A 22719-nucleotide genomic window follows, 5' to 3' on the forward strand; every position below is an offset into this window, starting at 1 on the left:
ATCATAATTTGGAGGAATGATTGTGGTTAGCAGGTGAGGACCATTTTCGACAGAACCTGCTGCTCAAAGGATCCAGTCTCCCTTAACTGCAGAACTCTGATCCTACGAATTAAGTTAACAAATGTCACCTGCCATAAGTAATCAGTTAATGAATGTAGAGTTTGAGGGACCTGGATCATTTTAGCTGATTAGAAGTTATATGTAAGAAGTGATATGCAGTAAAATCTTAGCGTGGTCTCATATCGCAGAGTATCTAATTAGATGTTCAGCAGAGACAAACATTTAACTCAATGGAACTGAAATTTTTCTTTGAAGCACAATTTCAAACTAAGATTAGATTGACATGCCATTTCAAATCACTTAGATCAGCTCTAAGCAAGTAAGAAAGACCAACAGCAGACAAATAATAGAGAAGAATTTAAATGTTACAGTTCATTTTAAGCAAAAGCATCACAGGATACTAAAAATCTGGAGCAGAACATGTGGAGAGCTGTTTTCTCGAGCTGAAGTGCAAGGGCCCCTTATGTCTTTATTTCAAGGGCCACTAGCGTGCCAGCTCTGCAAACAGATGGAGAAGCTGCCCACAAATGGGGATTCCTCTGGCTCACCAGAGCGTTTTACTGAAGCCCGTCAGATCTCTCATCTGATGGTACCAGTTCAACCAATGGCTGTGGACCTCGGAAGCAAAGAGATGTGCAAATAAAAGTTCCACTTTTTTATTGTATTTCTTAGTATCATTGAGGTTACGGCACTGTATGTAGGATTGGTTGCGTGCGTGGGGTTTTGGAGGTTTGTTTGTTGTGTTGTGTTTTGTTTTGTTTTGAGACAGGGTCTTGTTCTGTCGCCCAGGCTGCAGTGCAGTGGTGTGATCTCAGCTCACTGCAACCTCTACCACCTGTGCTCAAGCAATTCTCATGGTTCAGCCTCCCGAGTAGCTGGGATTACAGGCACTCGCCACCATGCCTGGCTAATTTTTGTATTTTTTGTAGAGACAGGGTTTCACCATGTTGGCCAGGTTGGTCTCGAACTCCTGGCCTCAAGTGATCTGCCTGCCTTGGCCTCCCAAAGTGCTGGGATTACAGGTACGAGCCACTGCACCCAGCCAAGTTTGTTTCTTTATCTTGACATTTTCCAGATTCCTCAAAGTAAATATAAAAGACATCCCAATGATCTCAAAAATCACTCTGGAATGTATGTTTGGTTTATTATCAAGAAAACTAAAAGTTTAACAGTAACTACACAATAACAAAGCATGTAGCTAAATACCTATTGTTTAAAAAAACAGCAAAACAGGCTGTGGCCAGGTAGTGCATAAATTATAGATTATTAACCCAGCCCCTGTAATCTCCTGGAACTAGCTTAAGGCAGTGAAAATGCCCACAAATTTAGCCTGAGTCCCTGTAGTCACTGCAGACACTTGGCTGTGTTGCCTTCCCCACCCCCAGACATTTCAGAAAACCTGACATGCTTCATATTCGTGTTTAAAATCTAAAAGGTCATGTTTCCCAAGAAAGCAAACAAGAGCCAATCAGTTCTTTTAAATATGCCAAGGCCACTGATAAAATCATGTTGTGGGTGTGTCTTCTCTGTTTAGGATGTGGATCTGTGAAACTCACTATCTAAAATTCAGCTGGGCACAACTGATAAGGACCTCCCTGTTATCCCTGAGAAGGAGGTAGCTGCTTCTGAAATCTCTCCCAGAATTTTTAAAATGTACCTTTACTTGTTTTCTACAGGGATAAGGACCTTCCTGTTACCCCTGAGAAGGAAGTAGCTGCTTCTAAAATCTCTTCTAGAATTTCTGAAATGTAATTTTACTTGTCCCTGCTAATAGACAGTCACTCAACTAGTAAGACAGAAGAAACCCCAACAGTGTACTTCTTACCCAAGCCCACGTAAAGCAGAACTTTGCTTCGAAATCCTTTCCCTGCTTAGAACTATACCTTATGCCTTCACTGATTTAATCTTTCATTCATTCATTTGTTCACTTTTGAGGTGTCTTTTCCTTGGATTCATGCCGGGAACGTGGCTTATGAGAATATTTAAGACTGTTTTATCACACAGTTACGTGGCAACTAGAAACCTGCTGGTTGGCTGATTATCTCACTGCTGTCTTTCCCAGGGACACCCGGGGCAAGGTGGGCCCAGGGGAAGGCCCGGCTATGATGGCTGCAACGGAACCCAGGGAGACTCAGGTCCACAGGGGCCCCCCGGCTCTGAGGGGTTCACCGGGCCTCCCGTGAGTATCCCCACAGTGCCTGTGCTCCAGGGACAGGCAGACCCCTGCTAAGCCGTACCTTTATAACCTGGGGGGGCTCCCGCTCATTATGGCCAGAACGGAAGCATAACTGCTTGTTGACGCCCAAGACATGATGTTTCTGGATTCAAATAACTTCGTTTTTCATATCCTTTAAATGTTAGATAGAAAATCGTTGTGGTTGATGTTGTTCACTCTCCCAGTCTCCTAAGCGTCACTTCATTTTCTCCCAAATTCTCATGATGAATAGTGGAGTCGTAAAATGAAAATTAAAAAGCTGAAACCTTGACAGAATTCTGTCCATCACCATCCTTATCAGATTCTGAAATACTTTGTGATGTGGGAGTGCAGTTATTCTCCAGCAGATACAAGGCAGGAGTTTGTTTTTTAATGGAGGAACTTTTATATAGTCATCTGTTTTGTAGCCTCATTTATTTTTTTAAGGTCTTGGTAAAACGTCCTGAAATAATGTCTTCAGTAGTATGTTGCTACCTTATTTCCAAGAAAATCTTGCAAATTCAGGGTTTTACTAAAATTTTGTTTGGTGAGACTTTTTATTTAAAAAAAAAAAAAACTAAAGTGGGGGGGGGAGGAACAGTCATTAATCACCTTCATCACGTTTTCACCTGAAGCGAGTAGATTTCTCCTCCTGCTCAGTTCCAGCTCCACCTGCCAGTTCCCCTTTCCTCAGCTGTTTCTGTTTTATGTGGTTCAATTTTTCAATAAACTACATCAACTTCTACTCTATATATCATCGATTTCATTATCAAGAAACATATCTATTACTTTAAGTGGTTCTTATAGTAGGTGTTGAAAGATATTTACACATGCACATATGTATATACCTACCGTTTATATTTGACACAATTCCAATTTTAAAGAATGACCCAGTATCTATCCCGCAAATGGGTGCTTGAGTTAATACGTTTAGTACACTCATGCCAAAGAAAGCACATAGTAGTATTATCAGAATAAAAATAACATTGGCATACTAGAGGGTTGGTTGACAGAGATTCATTTGGGTTTTGAAAATAATTTAAATCCCGAAGTATTTCTGTTCTAACTCTAGGAAAGATACGATTGGGTCAATAGGAAATTAAAGGTGTCTCCCCTGTTGCTGAATATGGGGCTGGTGTTCAGAATAACCCCCATGAACCATAAGAACAATTAGACCTTGCCTACAAAAGTCAATGTTCCATCATCCAAATTATCATAGATGCACCGAATGTTAATGGACTTTTTTTTTTGTTTTTTCTTTTTACAATATACTGCTAATTAGGGGCCCCAAGGACCAAAAGGGCAGAAAGGTGAGCCTTATGCACTGCCTAGAGAGGAACGCGACAGATACCGGGTACGTTTGCAAGAGATGGGAGGGGTAATGAAGGGACCCAGTATAAATTCTCAACTAGCAAAGTTAATTGCCAAGTGAACTTTGCATGTAAGAATGAATGTACTGAAGGCATGCCGAGAATGGCAGCATAACCCAAGTCACATTGAATGTAAAAGTCATCTTGTTTCTGATCAGGATGTTTTCAATCTTATTTTTAATTGTGTGTTTATCTCTTTCCCATATTCACAATACTCCAAGCCAAGTTAGTATTTGTACTTAGTAAATATTAATATTACTAAAATATATTCTGACTAAATCACAATATTAGTAAAAATTAATATTAGTAAGTTAACATTACTAAGTCCTGATAGGGCTGATCTGTTTGATATGCTTATTTCCAACTGCAATAGAAGGTAACTAAATCTGAAGATGGTTAAAAGCTATCACTCTTAAAATTATTTCTTCTCCGTTAGGGCGAACCTGGGGAGCCTGGATTGGTCGGTTTCCAGGTAAGTTTATTTTTATTAGACGAAATTCGAAGCAAAAGTTTAAGAGCTTCAGAACTCCAAGTACCAGTTTACCTCTCTTAAAAACATTCTCTCGCTACCTATCCATAGGGACCTCCCGGCCGCCCTGGGCCTGTGGGGCAGATGGGTCCAGTTGGAGCTCCAGGGAGACCAGTAAGTACTGGGACACAGGTGCCGACTCTGGGACCATCATCAGGTCATCCCTTCCAGATGCCACTTCTTTAGGGGTTGAATCCAGATGAGAGCTTTAAGAATAATTATGATGCTTACAGGTGTAGCAGAGAACATTAAAACGGACCATTCCTTGCACACATTCTGCTGCTGTTAAGGTTGAAGAATAAGAACTTAAAATTATGGTCACCAGCTCAGTGCCAGTTATGTCAAATTTTGACTTGGTCCTGGCAGGGTGCCCTTCCATCCCCACCCCATACCTACCCAGTGACAAAGAGCCCATCATCCCTGGGCAAGGCAAACCAAAGTCCCACAGGTTCATAAGGAGGAAATGGGGTTGGCCTGGGCCACGCCCGTGCTAGCAGGCGCATCACACCTGGGCTCATTCCAGCAGGTGAGATATTGGCCATTGTTTAACAAAATGGCCCTAGAGGGCTCATTGCAAGTAGGAAAGAGCAGAAAAAGGCACTTGCTAAGGCTTGTGCAGCTCTCTGGCCACTCCCACCACTGCACAGTGACCTGGAAGGTGAACTGGCCACTGCGAGAGCTCCTGACTCTCATTCCCCACATGTGTTAGTAATCGGATAAACAGGCCTTAACTTATACAAGGAGAGATCTGGGCTGCAGGTAAGCGAGACCTCCTCACAGGAAGCCATCGCTCAAGACCAAGACAAGCTATCAAGGGACACTACCACTAATTCCTTGACAGATACTGAGGAAAAAAATGAAGTCATATATATTTGGGGAGACTCAGTCAAACTAACAGTTGGGGGTGGGGGTACTTATTATTTTCTTCAGATTATAATGAATAACAATAATAATAATAGATTTTGTCTCTACAAAGCAGATTTCCCTGGTGCTGTGAAAGTCATTTTTGCAAGTGGCCGTGTCTGTGAAAGACCTGGTCAGGGTGACCGAAATCAGGATCGTACGAGGCGCCCTCGCTGTTTCACTCCCTTCAGTTGTCGGCTGAGTCACAGCACACATGCCACATGCCTGGGTTTCTTTTTTTTTTTTTTTTTTTTGAGACGGAGTCTCGCGCTGTGTCACCCAGGCTGGAGTGCAGTGGTGCGATCTCGGCTCACTGCAAGCTCCGCCTCCCGGGTTCACGCCATTCTCCTGCCTCAGCCTCCAAGTAGCTGGGACTACAGGCGCCCGCCACCGCGCCCGGCTAGTTTTTTGTATTTTTAGTAGAGACGGGGTTTCACCATGTTAGCCAGGATGGTCTCGATCTCCTGACCTCGTGATCCACCCGCCTCGGCCTCCCAAAGTGCTGGGATTACAGGCTTGAGCCACCGCGCCCGGCCAATGCCTGGGTTTCATACTTTAAATGCACAGCTCAGAGAAGTCGGGCACAACAGATTGTACTTGCTAGGTCCTTAGCTGCTCTGACAGCTTTTGGTTCTTCACATGAGCCAGGCAATCATCCACAACCCCCTCCTTGTCCGCTCCTTTGTATCCACTTATTTGTACTTAAACACTCTTCTGGTCTGAAATGCTTTACTCCTAAACACGGTGCTGACACCGAATGCGCTGCAGAAGGACACACCGTGACATTGCAGATGGACTTTCCACCCTGCAGTGCCAGCCTGTAGATTCGTTCTGTCCATGAACACTGGCCAAGCTACCAGGAAGAAGTGCCGCATGGAGTCTCGTGGGGACTCCCAGAGGAACTTGGGGAAACTGTCTCTGCAGTCACAGGGCCTGGGACCTTGCAAAGGGATCAGAACAAACACAGAGAGGACATGGGTGAAGTCAAAAGCCTAAACACACAAAAGCAAAGCAGAAACAGCTGTCTGTAGACAGCCGGCAGATTCTGAGAACTGGAGCTGACCCGAGTCCCTCTCCCCCAGTATGTCATCCCTGCCAAGCCAAATGCATCAGAAACCTCCATGCATCCTACACAATGTCCTAAATGTACAGTAAATGGCTTTCCCAGAGCTTTCCAGCGGATGTTATCTGGGTCCTGGGGTAAAGAAAACACTTTACACATTTCTTTGTATTTGTACAGGGACCACCCGGACCCCCTGGACCAAAAGGACAGCAAGTAAGTTGGTTTTGGGGGTTGAGGATGAGGGAAGTGGGTACTTAGGTGTTTGTGGGTCTGTTTTTTACCATAAAACTTCTTGGTTAACAAGTATTTATTGTTTATATTATGATGAAAACGGTTTTGTAGGTTTTTAAGACTTAATGTTAAACTCCAAGGATAGATCCATGGTGCCTCTGGACATTAAAAAAGTGAATAGGTGGAATGATTTGTTGTTTGCAAATTAATTCCCACACGCCTGTTGGTATATGAAAACCAAACGGATGAATATTTGATTGAAAATGAAGATTAGAACAATTTAGGGACAGCTCACATTTATTCAAGTGCATTGATTTACGAGAATGGATAAAACGTAACTCTATCTGTTGTAGGGAGGCCAATGTCATTCTTCTTACCCGGCTAGAATTAGGTTCTACAGGAGTCTAATGTCAGCCTCTAGGGATATATTCAGTGATAGTCAAGTTAGGCTAGAGCCCAAAGCTATGTACTGTTTTCATCCCAGAAAGGTTATTAAATTGGTTGGAACACAGCAAAGTAGGTGGTTTGTTAGAAACTCGGAGGACAGAACTAGGGTTCCTTATTATCTGGGAAAGCTGGATAAATGTCCAAGACAAACGAATGCAGTTGACAAGGGAAGTATTTGATCAAAATGCGACGTAATTCAGAAATGCTGGGCTGCCAACGGGAAGCATCTAGGAACCTTTCCCTTGCCCTGTGTCCCGATGGAGGACGCGCCAAGGCCACACATTGCCATGCCTGCCCATTGCTGTGACCCCTGGTGACCACAGCTGCCACCGCCCATGCCCCCAGGCTCCTGTCCCCTGTGACACGGCTTCCTGTCGGATGGGGAGCTTGCGCAGGCTGCTGGACGCCCCACCGCCTGGCAGCCTGGAGCAGGATAAGATGGGCTGCAGGCCAAGAGCAGCAGAAATAGGACCGGGCGGCCGGGCTGAGGAGGCAACAGCCAAGCCCTGAGCCCAGGCGTGAGCCTCAGATCTCCCCTTGCTGCAGCAAACATAAACAGCCCTCCTCACCCCTGACCAAGTCACTTCCTGGTGACTTTGACGACCAGCTCAGGAGGCAGAGAGGGACCGTGGGGGACTCACACAAATTGCATTCTAATCTAGCCTGGCTGTGTTTCTGGGCTTTGATTTCAGCTCCCCGCCAGGTGGGGAAGAAGCAAAAGGCAAAAATTCATTGAAGGCTTTGTTTGTGTTTTCAGAAAATATCTGGACATTGGAGGGGGCGGACGGTAGACTGCAGAGAGAGAGAGCTCAGATAGGACCTGTGTGACCCTGTTGTCACTGTGGGAACACAGCAACCCTGGGAAACAAGCAAAGCTGTTGGGAGTAGAAGAGGACTGTGCCTATGATGTGCACAAATTTGTCGTCTTGCTTTTTCTATGCACGAATCTTAGAGGTCAGCGTTGTCAGTCCTCCCACACATGGCTACTGCGTTCATGAAATGATTAAATCCTTACTGTGACACTGGGCCTAGCTTTGCTTCTTAAGCAAAAAGGGAGACAGAAAGGCTGGAGAAAGCCCGGAGAATCACCTAAAATCATTATATTCTGATTGATTTTAAATTTCCAAAGATTATTAAAAAGATGGGTAGAGTTTATATGAAATGAGGATTATTTTGCCAAAATGAGAGAAGACTAAGCCAGAAGAAAAGACAAATCATGGTCTTCAAATGCAGAGTCCAGGGAGTGAAACGGGGCTGCTTCCTCTATCTACAGGGGCCAGAACCCAGGGATATGCTCTCAGACTACAGTCTGCAGAGACCATATACTCACAATTGAGGGCCAGCACCACCTGGAGTCCAATCTCAGCTCCCACTCATTCACTCTGAGGCCTCGGTCAACCGATAGGACAAACTGTCAGTTAGTTTCTACAACGCAAAGCAAGAATATTATGAAAATACAGTTGCTCAGTAAAGTTGCCGATACATAGGTCTTGGGTATCTTTTTCTAAGAAAAATAATTTTATTTCTCTCTGATTATTAGCTTTTTAAAACTTACAGAAATTATTTATCTTTTCAGGGCAACAGAGGACTTGGTTTCTACGGAGTTAAGGGTGAAAAGGTAAAAGAAGCCTGGTCAGTTCCAGCAGAGGCATGCAGCATTTCTCAGCCAGGAAATAAATCATTTTAATTACTAAGTTCTATGCTGTAAGATTTTTACCTTGAGTTGGTCTGCAGACAGACCATTTGCGTAGGGAAATAATCATTGCAAAGTGCTAAGTTGTCACCCACATGCCAGTGATTAATTCTGCATCAACGAGATGGTAAACATGGACCATCTAGGCTAGCCGAGACTCTGACACAGAGACATAAACTCAGCTCATCTTCAGCAGGTGGAGGTGAGGACATGCCACTGAGGGCATCTTCTCATGTGTGGAACCCAGAGGTGATTGAGGGACTGAAACTAGAACCAGAGACTGACATGGAGCCATCACAGGGACCAGGGGATCTCAGGGACCAGCCCTGGTAGGCCACAAAGGCAGCCATAAGGACCATGTGGCTTTTCTCCTTAGAACAGTGAATCTTCGAACAGTGCTAAGATTCAAAGACCTCATGACCTTTGAGAGGAACATATGAGATCACATGCACGACAGGCTTGATGCAGCGCCCACACCCCGCAAGCAAAACCTCACCAACACAGTCCCATTGCATTCACCACAAAAGCCATGTACCCACTGTAAAACAGACCTGTCCCTTGACTTCATGCCTGGAACATTTCTATTTTGTTTTCCATTCTGCTTTTTGATGGAACAGCACAGAAAGTTGAATCAAGTCCTGCTCATGTTTGAAGAGGAAACTCTTCCTTCTTTACATTAATGCCATAGAAGAAGTCAGAAAAGAGCAATTAGCAAGCAGAGGGCTTCTGGGAAAAAAAGAAAAACATTGAAGATCCAAACACATAAAAATGTATAGCCCCATACGATGAAATAGTACAACATAATAAAATAAAATAAAAACCAGAAATCTGGGAAGAAATCATTGGTGGGAGAAGAGAATAGTCCTGTTGAATGTAATGGAGATTAAGTTTGAGTCTACAGTCTACAAAGGGCTTATGCAAATAATTAGCAAAGAACATCAGGGGCCCAACAGGTACAAGGGCGGAGAACAAACAGTTTGGGTATTTTAAGATACTCTATTAGTGGACACTCGGCGTGCACTGTGGAGTATCACTTTCTGCAGCTGATCCATCATCCCCTTTACTGCTGTCCATGTTATGTGATATCCGGGCTCAGACTTGTATGATATAGTTTAATGTGGAAACAAAGGAAAAGACAATAATGTTCTTTTTGTGTCCGTTTCTGGGAGGTAAAGCCAGAATATTATGCAAGGATAGTTGTCCAGTAATGTTTTAGATAGATTGGTTTCACCATCTGCACACCACATCAAAAAGCGTTTTCTGCTAATGATGAAAATGCAAATTAAAGCAATCTTGGGATATTATCTTTATTCAAGATTGCTTTTTATTATATAACAACATCTTTAGCTGGGGAAGTAGTCTTTCGTTTCTTCAGCATTTCTTTTATCTTGGTGCCCATCTTGGCAACCAGTAGAGTAATACCTGTCAAAAACCATGAAGACATTAAGTCTTCATACCTAATAATTCCCATATGTAGAAATTCATTGTAAGGCAATAACCCCACAGAAACAAATGCAGTTCAGAATTGTGAACAACCTACATGGCCTTTATGCATAAATTCTAAATGATTGCTAATGAGAGGAGGATACAAAAGGCTTACACCAGGATTACTCTATTTTGTGATTATTATACTATAAAGAGGTATACATATGGTAAGTAATATGCAAAAAGGGTTAAAACTGCGGTATTTTGGCCGTATTGTGTTTGTATTCGAGTTTTGTGGTTTCCTTTCTATTTAAAGACAACTGCTTTTGCTAAATAATTTGCAGGGTGACGTAGGGCAGCCGGGACCCAATGGGATTCCATCGGACACCCTCCACCCCATCGTCGCGCCCACGGGAGTCACCTTCCACCCAGATCAGTACAAGGTAAAGAGCAAAATTGACTGTTTTCCTAGTTGAACTAAAAAAAGGAGAATAAAAGTAAATTTCTTCACTTGTATTCAGTCACATTCCGAATAGAAAAAGCCTCACCACCAACTTGGAAAATTACGCATGAAAACATAACCAAGTCCTCCCAGAATGTTTTCAACGCTTGCGGACAGTTACTAGATCCACAGTGCAATTGCGTCGTCAGTCCATCGTCTCAGACAATTGTGATGAATCTGAAGCAACATGAGAATTCATCAAAAAATAAAAACCTCACGTCTATCCTTACGTTCAGTGTAGATGGAGGCTAATGGTCATACCGTCATTCAAAGCCAGAATCACAGAACTATCTAGCAAAATGTGTTCAGCAAAATAAAACCTACTTCCTTGCTGACATGAAGCACCTTTTGGAGGATCAAAGTCAGTTTTTGACAGTTTCTGAATCGTTCAATTCACATTTTGCTTAATTGAAATCATGCTCTTAGTCTGAAATAGGAATTGCCGTCCACTCTGCCTGGGTTTGAAGGCTTCTGTGCCACCCACTCGCTCAGGGAGGTCCTGCAGCCTTTCTAGGGCTTCCTGTTCTCCTTGTCAAATGGGAATGGTGACACTGACCTGGAGCTGATGAGGAGGTTGCAGGCGACTGTGAAACACTCAGTACCATGTGGGGCACACAGAATACCTGGGAACTAAAATAGAAACCCCAAATGTGGAGATCTTATCTTTCCAAATAGAATCTGATTCCCAACTCTTGAGCATCTGTCAGGATGGGTCTTGGTTCCTGGGTCGTGGGTCGTGGGTCCTGGGTCCTGGGTCCTGGGTCCTGGGGCGGATTTGGCAGGCAGGACCACTGCCTTACGGGGGAAATCAACCTAGGTGGCTGTGGCCCAAATTATGAGTGACTGTTGACAAAAGTGTCCTGGGAGGCAGCAGGGAGGGCCTCTGTCCAGCTTCTGGATGGGAGCCCAGAGCAGGGTTGATGTGTGTGGAGGTGCTCAATCTTCTGAGTCAGGCTTCCCACCCTGTCTACAACCCAGGCCACGGTGGGATCCAGGGCTGAGCATGGCCAACCTGCAGGGACAGTTGTGAGGTGCAGGAATCGAAGGTACCTTCCAGGAATGACGGGGACAGAGGACCCGCCAGTTGCTGTTTCTTTCACCATTTTAGACACAGAGAAGTGGGAAAAACGTAGATCGTGTTTTTGATCTATGATACTGACATGGTTTTCAACAGCCGCTTTTGCTTCAATATGTTCCATGTGTATCTTCTCCTCAGAGGACGTCCTAGTAACGTTTTCTTCCAAAGAGTATTTTCATTAAGGCTTTTCCTTGGGCATGTTCTCCCACGATAGGGATGTAAACATCTGCCTGGAGCTGTGTGGGGGATAAAGGAAAACACAGAGAAGGAAAGACAGACTTTCACCTGTACCAAGAGGAATACATGAATTAATTTGTCTTGTGAAAATCTAGAAGAAATAGCACATCTTTTCCCTTGAACTTTGAAGCTGCAAAATTTAAGAGTCGTGTGTTGCAGTCAATTGATAATGATTGTTTGAGGATTGATTCAGTACTTTCAGCCCATGTAATGAACCTTGATTGATTTTTACCCGTTACCATCCTTAAATTAATAAGCATTTCTTATTTTTCATATTCTTCACAGGGTGAAAAAGGCAGTGAGGGGGAACCAGGAATAAGAGTAAGTCGAGTAATGCACCTGCTCCTTCCCCTGTGGCTCCTGGGTGCTCGGCGCTCTGCCGGGCATGACGGGGTGCGCCGTGCGCTCGGGGCCCACACACCGTCAGTCTCTCATCCCCTTGTCCATAGCAGGACAGTATTAGCATGCATTTTTACACTCTGTTTCCAGAAGTCAGTTCTAGAATGTCTTCCTCTTGGTAACGTAAACACTGGCTAATCATCTTCTGAGGTTTGGGAAGGGAGTGTGAAGATGGCAGAGGGGCGTGGCTTCCATTCAGGCGCCACCAGGTTCTGCCCTCTGTCCCCTCTGTCACTGCCTGTCCTCAGAGCTTCACGGTCACTTACCACGTGACGTGACACACGCAGTCCTGGATGGGTGACAGCCCAGGAAGGCTGGCGGGTCTCCTAGGACCGTGCCCTGCACTGCGCCTGAGTTGAGCATCGCCAGGCGGTCTGGACACCATCGGGGCTGAGGACACAGAACCCGGGAGCAGAGGATGACACGTGGGCCCTGCCGGCTGGAGGGGCCACCCCTGGGCTGCTCCTTATGCCCCTTCTGCTCTCTCCTAGGGCATTTCCTTGAAGGGAGAAGAAGGAATCATGGGCTTTCCTGGACCGAGGGTAAACCACGCCTTTTATTACTGCAGTTGTTGGTTTGGTTTGGTTTTTTTAGGTAGGCTTTCCTTTTTAGAGCTGTTTCAGGTTCACAGCAAAATTTACCAGAAAGTACAGAGATTTCCCATTATTACTCCCCCCCGACACACACACACAGCCCTCCAGCACGAACATCTTGCTCTGGGGGCTGCACTGGCTACAATCCCGTGAACCACCTTGACACACCCTCTGTGGAGGAGGCGCGAGTGCCGCACAAACCTTCCTGCTTGTGTGCGTTCAGCTCAGTTAGTCTGGTAACCAAAAATGTAGAATATCTTAAACACACACTGATTTCCGACGGTCCCAAGAGCCCAACAAAAATGTCCCTAGTTGTAAGGGGCAGGAAGGGGTCCCTGTCCACAGTGTTTCAGCCACCTGAGAGACAGACCTCAGCTTCAGAGCCCCAGCCTGGACTGACCCCACTCACTCCACGACCACACCTAGCTGAGGGCTGGGACAGGTGGTCAGAGCCCTGGGCCCAGGAAGAGAACAGAGTTTTGGTGACTATCTGGCAGTTGGTACCACTCAAAAGACCATATTTTACATTCTCCAAAAATAAGAATAGAGAGACACAGTAGAACATTGGAGTACAAGCCTTTTTATATTTTTAGTTTTTTATTGTGCTGTCTTGGTGGATTTCTCTGTATTTCTTGAAGTGGTAGCAATGATGCGTGTTCTGAAAGCATTGCTAAAATGATGTATGTCCCTCAGGAAATGAAAGTCTTGGGATGGCTCTGATGCCTTCCGTAGTGAAGCACCTTTGAGATTAGGATGGATTCTGCTTTCTTTGAGCCTTTTTATCATAGTCATTATTTCCCACCCCCACCCCCCACAACTTTGTAAAGAGAGAAGAATTATATTAATAGTTGGTATTGAATTTGACAATTTGTTCCTATTCTTCAAAGTCTGGACCTGAGACTTGTTCAGTCTGTCTGTCAGCATTTTGCTGTAGTCACAGCCAGGTGCCGTAGTCAAGCCCTCTGGAAATGTTACTGCATATTCTGAGCTGTTTGCTTCTGTTTTTTGTTCAATCCAGGGTCCCCCTGGCTTGAGTGGTGAAAAAGGATCACCAGGACAGAAGGTAAGCTGGATGCATGAACTGCAGTCTACTCTGGGCCCACGACATCCCACAGAGGTTAAGTAAGTAGGCCTTGGCATCTCAGGAAAGAAAATTCATCTCTAGGAAAAACATCGAAAACGGTTCTCGTATTTGCAGTCACACAGATAATCCTGCCTCCCAGGTCATTCACAATACTTGAGCTGGGTCATTACCTTGGCTCTCATTTTTGCAAACTGTCTTTTGGTTCCTCCCCTTCAAAGCGTCCGTCACTCGACCCCACCAGCCGTGGCTTCTGTATCGTCCAGCCCCACACCCCTCCTCCGTGTCCTTGTCGCTCGTAGGAAGGTCCTGGACTTGGTAACCCAGGGTCCACCTCAATGTTTTTATAGATCGACCCATACTCTGACACTTCATTTACGTTTAATGACAACCCAATTATTTTTATCATGAGTTCTGTGGACAGAGTTTCGGCTTTTTTTTTTTTTTTTTAGGAGAAAAATGTTAGGTAAGAAATGTATTATGGACCAGGAGCAGTGGCTCATGCCTGTAATTCCAGCACTTTGGGAGGCCCGAGGAGGGTGGATCACCTGAGGTCAGGAGTTTGAGAGCAGCCTGACCAACATGGTGAAATCCTCTCTCTACTAAAAATACGCAATTTGCCAGGAGTGGTGTGGGCACCTGGAATCCCAGCTACTCAGGAGGCTGAGGCAGGAGAATCACTTGAACCCAGGAGGCAGAGGCTACAGTGAGCTGAGATCAAGATCGGGCCATTGTACTCCCGCCTGGGCAACAAGAGTGAAACTCCATCTCAAGATAATAATGATGATAAAATTTTAAAAAAGAGATGTATTATGAATCTAGGTCAGATTTAGAACCGTCTGAACTCTAGGTCATACACGATGTTTTAGTTCAGTGGTTGATGCCTTTTCACTGTTCGCTGTGCCTACGGGTCCCACCCCACAGCCCACAGCACACGCCTCCCACGGCAGGCCCGGCAGACTGCCCCGGCACCACCACTGACAGCCCCTTGGGTCTCACATGGCACTCATGCCAACATACACACACAGACGTGTAGCTTCACATGCATATAACGGAGCAACAAAAGAAATGACCGTGTCTGTGCTACTCTGCCCAGTGCCACTTAGAGAGTGTTCCACATTGGCAGGTACGCATCTGCCTCGTTCTTTAAAGCTGCAGAGAATGGCAGTCAGTGGATGCGTCGTATTTCCTTGCCCCCTCGAGGTGGTTTTCGTATTTCCAGCAAACATGCAGTCACCTCGGTGTACACAGGGCTTGGTTGCCTGCCCACGGGCTAGTATGTCCATCGCTCAGTCCTAGTAGGTGCATAGAGATAGAGTATTATCAAAATCCCTAGCCTCGGAATCACAACTCCATTGAATCCTGCTCAGGGCTGCACGGAGGTAGTGTGGCATCTGGAGGCCCACGGGCTGCGGTTAGCTGGTGCAGAAGCTCGGCAGGCCTGGTGGGGGTTCTGTGTGCTTGTTCCAGGACCGCAGATGGACCTGCCTCCCAGACTCCCTTTCTGACCTCCACTGGCTCTAGGCATGGTCGTCTTGACCCAGCATTCTGGTTTTGACCATTCAAACTTAACACCGATCTTGCTGACTTCCTGCAACCTCAAATGATCTTTCTGTTCCCATTCCTGTTATTTTATGCTAAATTCAGCCCAGGGAGCCAGTGCCAGGCTTTGCCGTAATCAGGAGTACTCCCAAAGGCAGCACACCTACAGCAAGAGCTATCCAAACCCACCCCACCCCGAGGCCACATTCTAGTTCATGGCTTAGGAAAAGCAAACGTTGTAAAGGGACAGAGGCTAAAGCAGACATTATCATTCAAAAGTAACCCGTTTCCACCTACCCCATGTGATTGAAGTGCTGCTGTTAATTTCCTGCCATGTGCTAGTAAAATTATAATTATCTTTAGTTTTCCATCTTCAACACAAGGGAGTTGTAGTGTTTAAAAGTACATTTCCAGGTACCTGTAATCCCAGCAGTTTGGGAGGCCAAGGTGAGGGAATCATAGAGGTCAGGAGTTCAAGACCGACCTGGCCAACATGGTGAAACCCTGTCTCTACTAAAAATATTTTTTAAAAAAAAATTACCTGGGTGTGGCGCATGCCTGTAATTCCAGCTACTCGGGAAGCTGAGGCACAAGAATTGCTTGAACCCAGGAGGCAGAGGTTGCAGTGAGCCAAGATCGCACCACTGCACTCCAGCCTGGGATAGAGAGTGAGACTCAGTCTCAAAAAAAAAAAAAAAAAAAAAAGGTGCAGTTCCACAGAACTGCTCCCTGGAACTTCAAAGTTAATGAAAGACAAGATGCTATGCAAACAGTGGCCACCTGGCAGCTCCAGGGCTGGGGCCCAGACATGAGGATGGTGAGGCGTCAGGCTTTCATTTCCCAGCTTCCTTTCTACAGTTGCAACAACCCGGGAAGACGCAGATATTTCCAGTGAAGTGGGTTACGGGGAGGCAGTTTACTCAACTATAGAAATGGGAGACAGGCAGACATACACAAATGACGCAGCCACCCTGCTTATGAGCACCGTTCTGCACCGCAGCTGTGTCCGCCCTCTGTCATCCCACTGGCCAGGTGGCGTCACTCCACGACTTTCAGTTGTCACCACCCGACCCCTCCCCCCAGACACCAGAAGCCCCTCCAAGGAGCAACTGCTTGGTAACGTAAACAGTGCATCAAAATGGGAGGAACCAGAAAAAAAAGAGATATCCTGGGTAGGAACTTGCCCTCCTCTACGTAAACACGGGATTGGTCACCTGTCATCCCTACTGAGATTGTCAGAACTTCTATTCGTTCCAACCTTTTCTAAAAAGGAATGGAGACGTAGCGTTTATGAATTCGGTTATATTCAATTTTCTGAGAAATTAGAGATGGTTTCCCCTCCTTTTTCTGGGATAAACGTATCCTTAGTAACTGAGCAAATGCTGTCCCCAGTGTTATTTTATCATTTTAAAATAACTCCACAGTTATTTTTTAAAGTGTTCACTGAGACCTAGTCTCCTTTGAGGAGTACATGCTGCACCGGCACGCGTCATGTTGTGGGAAGCCCCCCTCAATAGGACCGTTGTCCTCTGTGAGGACCGTCCAGGACTCCAGGGACGCTGCATTTGCACCGGTGGCAGTGCCGATGACTTAGACTCTCACCAGATCCAGCCTCAGTGTTCCCTGTGGCTGTGTGTAGGTTTTCTCTGCAGAGCTTGAAGTGGCAGACGTGACCTCAGATTGAGTTCTTTTATGGAACTCTCACTCTCTTTCGTCTTTTATACTAAATTGCATCTCATTTGCAGGCTGGCAGCGTTTCTTTGCAGACACCCCTCTTTCAGGAGGCACATGCGTTCTATTTAGCCTAGCAGGTGCTCCCTCGACCACTGAAATGAAAAGGGTACAACAGGCAAATGAAGAACAGAAAGATAACAGGGGCCAGTTCACACCATGAGAGACAGCAGACTGCTTTTAAGCTGTAGAAGCATGCATTTCCCTAAAAAAGTCTAGCCATACATTCTTTTCATCTGTTTGTTCTAGCTAGTCCCTAAGGACTTCTGCCTAAGGATTTTCCTTACTCCAGTTATTTCCACCCTTGAAAAACATAAAATCAACCTTGTACTTCTAAAATTGCATAATCAGAACTTCCCATGAATCATGTATATGAACTCACTGAATTCAAATGAGTGATGTTACTAGATTTGGGGGAGGGCCTGGGAGAAAGGAGTGTGCAGTTTCAAAACCCTTCGTAATTATCCATTCTAAAATAGTGATCTGCATGTCAGTCTCCTGACCTCAGCTTCCCCTAAGCGTGGGCTCTGTGGTGAGCTTGCTAGCAGGAGTACAGGCCTTGCCTGGAAGCAGGGTCTCAGGGAGCCCCACGGAGCCCCCGCTGGCTGCTTCCTGGGGTGGTCGCCAGCCTGACTCTGGGAGCGCCTGGGTGATTTCTCCTTGGCCATCCCTGCGCCTCCCTGACGCTGTTGTGTTTGCCACTGAGAAACAGAGAAGGAAAAAGTTTCGATCGGCATTTTGACTTAGGGTTCCCGCCTATTTGGGTTTCACTGCCAGTGGTCTCAGATGAACCCTGAGGGTGCATTTTCTCCTTAAGTCATGCATAACCCTCAGCCAACCCCAGTCCGTTGACCTGCTGACCTGCCGCTGGGAACTCCCCTGGAGACTTTTAGCTCATTGCTTTGGCTCTTGGGGTTTCAGCTGCCTCAGAGGAATCCTGAGTGCTCCTTAAGTTGTCCCCCTCCCCCAGTGGGTTTTCTATAATGCCCAGTGCATTTCACATGGTTCAGACGTACTTCCAGACTGCCCGTGCTGTCTTGAACGCTTCAGCAGAGATGGTGACACGTGGTGGTCTGGGGTGCTTGTTTTGTTTGCTGAGGATGCCACAGCATGGGTGTGTGATGCCTGTGGCCCAGAGTGAAGCTCAGAGTTGACACATTCCAGGGTACCGTCTGAGCTGGCCAGTCTGTGGCTGTGCTCACGGCTCCCGCGGAGTGTCCAGCTGCCAGCTCCCATCCTGGCAGGTACTAGAGGATTCCTAGCTTATCTCATGACGTGGCCTCTAAACAGGACCTCATTTTTAAAATCACACAAGTTTGTCTTTACTTTTGAGTCTTCAGCTCCACCTAGTGTGAGACAAAGTCCGGGTCCAAACCACAGTACCACAACAAAACACACAGAGAGAAGCCCGTCTCAGTTCAGTCTAAACAACAGGACTTTCAGCACAGCTACTCCTGAGCGTCAAGATAACCTCGAAAGTAATCACAGAATGGACCTTTCTTCTCCCTGTGGCGTCTGGCATTCTGAATTTTGGGAGCTGAACCATGCATATTCTTTAAAAGAGGGAATACATTGCTAGATTTTTAGAGAGCTTTACTCTTCTATCCAGATACCTCATGATACGACTCAGTGGTAAACTTTTTCTTTCAAAAAATGTTCAAGGGAATGAGAAAACAAAATTTAGTGTTATAGTTGTTTGTTGTTTTTGTTTTTGAAACAGGGTCTTGCTCTGTTGCCCAGGCTGGAGTGCAGTGGCACCATCACAGCTCACTGCAACCTCAGACTCCTGGGTTCAAGCGATCCTCCCACCTCAGCCTCCCAAGTAGCTGGGACTGCAGGTGCCTGCCACCATGCCTGATTACATTCTGTATTTTTTGTAGAGACAGGGTTTCACTGTTTCCCAAGCTGGTCTCAAACTGCTGGGCTTAAGCGATCCTCCCACCTTGGCCTCCCGAAGTGCTGGGATTACAGGCATGAGCCACCACACCCAGCAGAGATCTTTTTTAATGAAGAGAAAAAAACTCTAACTTAAGAGACTTTAATGCATCTATTTTGGTACCAAATGAAAAATTTCAAAATCCCCCCCCCCCGGGGAAGGGTTTCAACAGTTGGTTCAGGTTGTCAACACCTGACCCCACTGATCAGTCGTAAAAGCAACTCGGCACTTGTACCTTCTGTAGGAGAAAAGGTGCCCAGCATCCTCTGCAAACGATGCCTGCTGAAAAGGGGAACCTGCACCTAGGGCAGCCTCCAGCCCTAATGACTCGTGTGGAGGAAACATGGGGTTAGAAGAACAGATTGTACGACCCCACGGGGGTGAGACCGACCGCAGCCCACCACACAGAATATCCGCGGCACAGTCGACCCAGTGTCTTCAACAGCCACAAAATGATATTAAAAACAAAGAAAGGAGGAAGGGACTATTGTGGATTAAATGAGAATTGAGAGACATAGCAGCCAAGTGTTATATTTGGATTTTTTTTGGCTCCTGGTTCAAGCAGAGCACCTTCAAAAGACACTTTTGGGACCAGAGTCAGGGAAAATTGAACACAGACTGGGTTAATGCATGACTTTAATGAACTGTTGTTAATTTTATGAGATACAATAATGCTATTATGGTCACTTTTTGGAGTTACACATTAGAGACAAAAATTAAAAGCATACATCTTTCTTGCAGGGAAGCCGAGGCCTGGATGGCTACCAAGGCCCTGATGGGCCCCGGGGACCCAAGGTGAGCCTGTTTGTCATGCCTTTGCCACTTACGGTGTCTCACCCACCCTGGCTGGCCTTACTCCCCTCCTGATGGTGTCGTGTGGAGGTGTCCCCTGTCCTAAAAAGTACGAGATCCCCAAACACACGGCACCTGACACTGGACAGACGAGGTGGATGGTGACCTTTGAGCCACGTGTGCTCCCAGCCAGGGAGAAGGGTGCCGCCTGCCACTCAGGGCCACGCAGGGGTGCACTCAGGCACAGAGGGGGCCAACAGACCTGGGGCAGGCAGACTTTGTAGTTACAAGAGGGTGAGGTGCCCCTGGTTTCCAAGGGAGGATGTGGCTTGTGTGAGTAATTCCTGGGCTTGCAGGGAGGGGAGACCATTAGGTGGAGGACCAGGTGGGTGCTGCTGGTCCAGCTGAGAGGGGAACTCACCCTTGAGGAACCTGGGTCGGGGCACACCTGGAGAGGACTTCTGAGCCTTGTGAGGCTCAAAGAGGTGAAGGCGGTGTGTGGGGTGCTGCCTTATGACAAATGCTGCCTTACGACACAGATTGCGCTCCACGGGGGTCCTGCGGCCGCATCATCTCCCAGCCCACCCTCGCCAGGCGGCTCGGCTATCGCTACCCAAAATGTAATAGTCTGAACTACAGAAAGCACAGTCTCCTGGCATTCGACAAGGATTTCAAAATGAGATGAGCCCCTGCCTGTCTTGTTCTCTTTGGGCACCTGTGGCTGGTGGCTGGGATGCCAGGCTCTGCCACCCTAGCATGGGGATGCTGCCCCAGGCACTGTCTATGGTTCCACTGGTTGAAATAGCTGCTCTGCCAACCTGACGGTCCACGCTCGGGTTTCTTCTTTGGAAATATGCATACTGTCAAAAACTCCAAAAGCTATTCTCACATCCTATTTTTCTCTTTTCTCTCTCTAGGGAGAAGCCGGAGACCTAGGGCCCCCCGGACTACCTGCCTACTCCCCTCACCCTTCCCTAGCAAAAGGTGTGTGAACAATTTCACCTGCGTAGTTCAGTATCACATACACATTCTTTCCTGTTAGGGACACAGAGCCATGAACTTTCAAGACAGGTTTTCCAAGCAAAGCAAAAACGAAATTTGGAACATAACTTCATGTACAATTTCCCTCGTGCTTAAATGTATCACAGGGAGACCTCGTGTTGCCTGTGCATGAGACAGTCCTCACCACCTACACGTGAGAAATCTCCTCCATTGGGGAATTCTTTCATTTCTGCTTAACTTGTAGAGTTCTAGTTCTGCTGTCTGGACTATCACTGAAGAAATCCAGGGGCAGCAACCCCAGCCACCTTCCGATTTTTTCTCCTAATGTACCAAGGTTCTTAAGCCCTCTGTTTGCCAGCCTGACACCTGGAATTGATCATAACCCATAACCAGTGAACAGTCACGTGCTTTCAGGCTTCAAGGCAGCTAAATTCCCAGATATTTTCACGTAACGACCACTCCCTACCGTCACAGTTGACCTTGGAGTGTAAATGAAGGACTTTGCGCATGTCGTCACTAATGCTTATCTTGTTATTAAGGCTCAGCCTTCCAAATTGGCAAGATCATATGGAAATCTGAACCTAGTCCTCCAACTAGAGCACTTGGCTCTGAACCTTGTAGAATGTGCATCCTTCTAGGTTAAAAAATGTTTCGAGAACCTCCTCCTGGTAATCATGCATATGTATCTTTGCGGATCATTTACCCATGTCATAGGCAGCTCTGTGAGGACAGACATTTCATCCTGTCTTGTTCACTGCTGTATTCACAGTGCCTGGAACAGGACAGGCACAGAGTTGGAGCTCAGCAGATGCCTGACTGTGTGAGTGAACGACGTACCGAAACATACATCAGACAGGCATTGTGAAGGGTAGGGTTTTTTAAATATAGAGTTTACCCCTTGAACTCAGCAGGTCACCTGGTCTCCCTGTCCTCTAAGCCTAGGTGTCAAGAATTCACCTCCCTGCTTAGGCGCGAGCCCTCTGTCAGTTCGATGACGGCTTTGCATGTCTTCATCCAATGCTGATCAAAATACAGGACAGAACAGGGACACGGGCAGTGCCTCGAGGAGCCCCTGAGATGTCTGTTTGTGGAGGCGTGGAGCCATGAATGGGGATGTTTTGAAATCCGTGCTCAGCTTCTGTGATGCCCGTAACTGTGAAGCTGGCATTTCCTGCCTCATCCATGGCGCCCATGTGGCCGCCAAACCTGAGACCCACTAAAAAGGGCCATGAGCCCCGTTTGACTTGACTCACTATTAATGATTTTGGTAAAATGGAAATATTCTCTTTGAGATTTTAGGAACATAATTTTTAAGTTAATGCTGGCGATGTTTCTTTTGCATTTTTTTAAAATGTCGCTGACTGAGAGCCTAGCTCTCACCAGCCCCTCCCTTCTCACCGCACTGTATTCCTGGAAGTCACACTGCAAAGGCGGGTGCTTTCAAAATTCACTTTTCCCCACAAGCGGATTCAGAAATGCGGAGGTTGCCTGCCGCCTTTTCTCCTGGACAACATTCCGGTTAATGGTGAGCTGGAATGTGACTGACTCACATTCCAGGGTTTCTTGAAGTCAAAGGTTGACTAACCAGCAGATTCCCTCAGGGAAAAGAGGCAGTCAGTGTATCTTTTTCAAGGTAACATTGCATGAACTTGTCAAAAGGCAAAAAGGAGAGAGGGGTTTGTATTAAATGATTGCAAGGTAACTAGAAATAAAAGTAATCTTGCTGTTCTTCTAACCAAGGGAGGTCTGTGGCTTTCGATTTTGTCTCTTTTTATGGAATCATAACAATGGCTAACAGGTGTGTAGGTTGCACTGTGTGCCAGACGATGCTCCAAGTTGTCCTAGTTGTACTTTTCAGTGTGTTTACCCCTCCGGGTGACCCTGCGAGGTGGAGATGGACTTGGCTCCATT

The 22719-nt window shown here is 46.3% G+C and overlaps 1 protein-coding gene across 2 annotated transcripts in view; it reads left to right on the forward strand.

The window, feature by feature from the left end:
• The window catches only part of COL4A2 (collagen type IV alpha 2 chain), a 201558-nt gene that overhangs the window by 120436 nt on the left and 58403 nt on the right, over window positions 1-22719 (forward strand). For both annotated transcript variants that reach the window (XM_015121443.3, XM_015121444.3), the window contains exons 7-18: window positions 2123-2239; window positions 3537-3608; window positions 4061-4096; window positions 4205-4267; window positions 6297-6332; window positions 8374-8415; window positions 10260-10358; window positions 12018-12053; window positions 12623-12673; window positions 13743-13787; window positions 19756-19809; window positions 20724-20790. In XM_015121443.3, coding sequence (XP_014976929.3) covers window positions 2123-2239; window positions 3537-3608; window positions 4061-4096; window positions 4205-4267; window positions 6297-6332; window positions 8374-8415; window positions 10260-10358; window positions 12018-12053; window positions 12623-12673; window positions 13743-13787; window positions 19756-19809; window positions 20724-20790 — 718 coding nt within the window. The remainder of the gene's footprint in view (window positions 1-2122; window positions 2240-3536; window positions 3609-4060; window positions 4097-4204; window positions 4268-6296; window positions 6333-8373; window positions 8416-10259; window positions 10359-12017; window positions 12054-12622; window positions 12674-13742; window positions 13788-19755; window positions 19810-20723; window positions 20791-22719) is intronic.

Source organism: Macaca mulatta, chromosome 17 (genome assembly GCF_049350105.2).
Source record: "Macaca mulatta isolate MMU2019108-1 chromosome 17, T2T-MMU8v2.0, whole genome shotgun sequence".
Classification (NCBI taxonomy): domain Eukaryota; kingdom Metazoa; phylum Chordata; class Mammalia; order Primates; family Cercopithecidae; genus Macaca; species Macaca mulatta.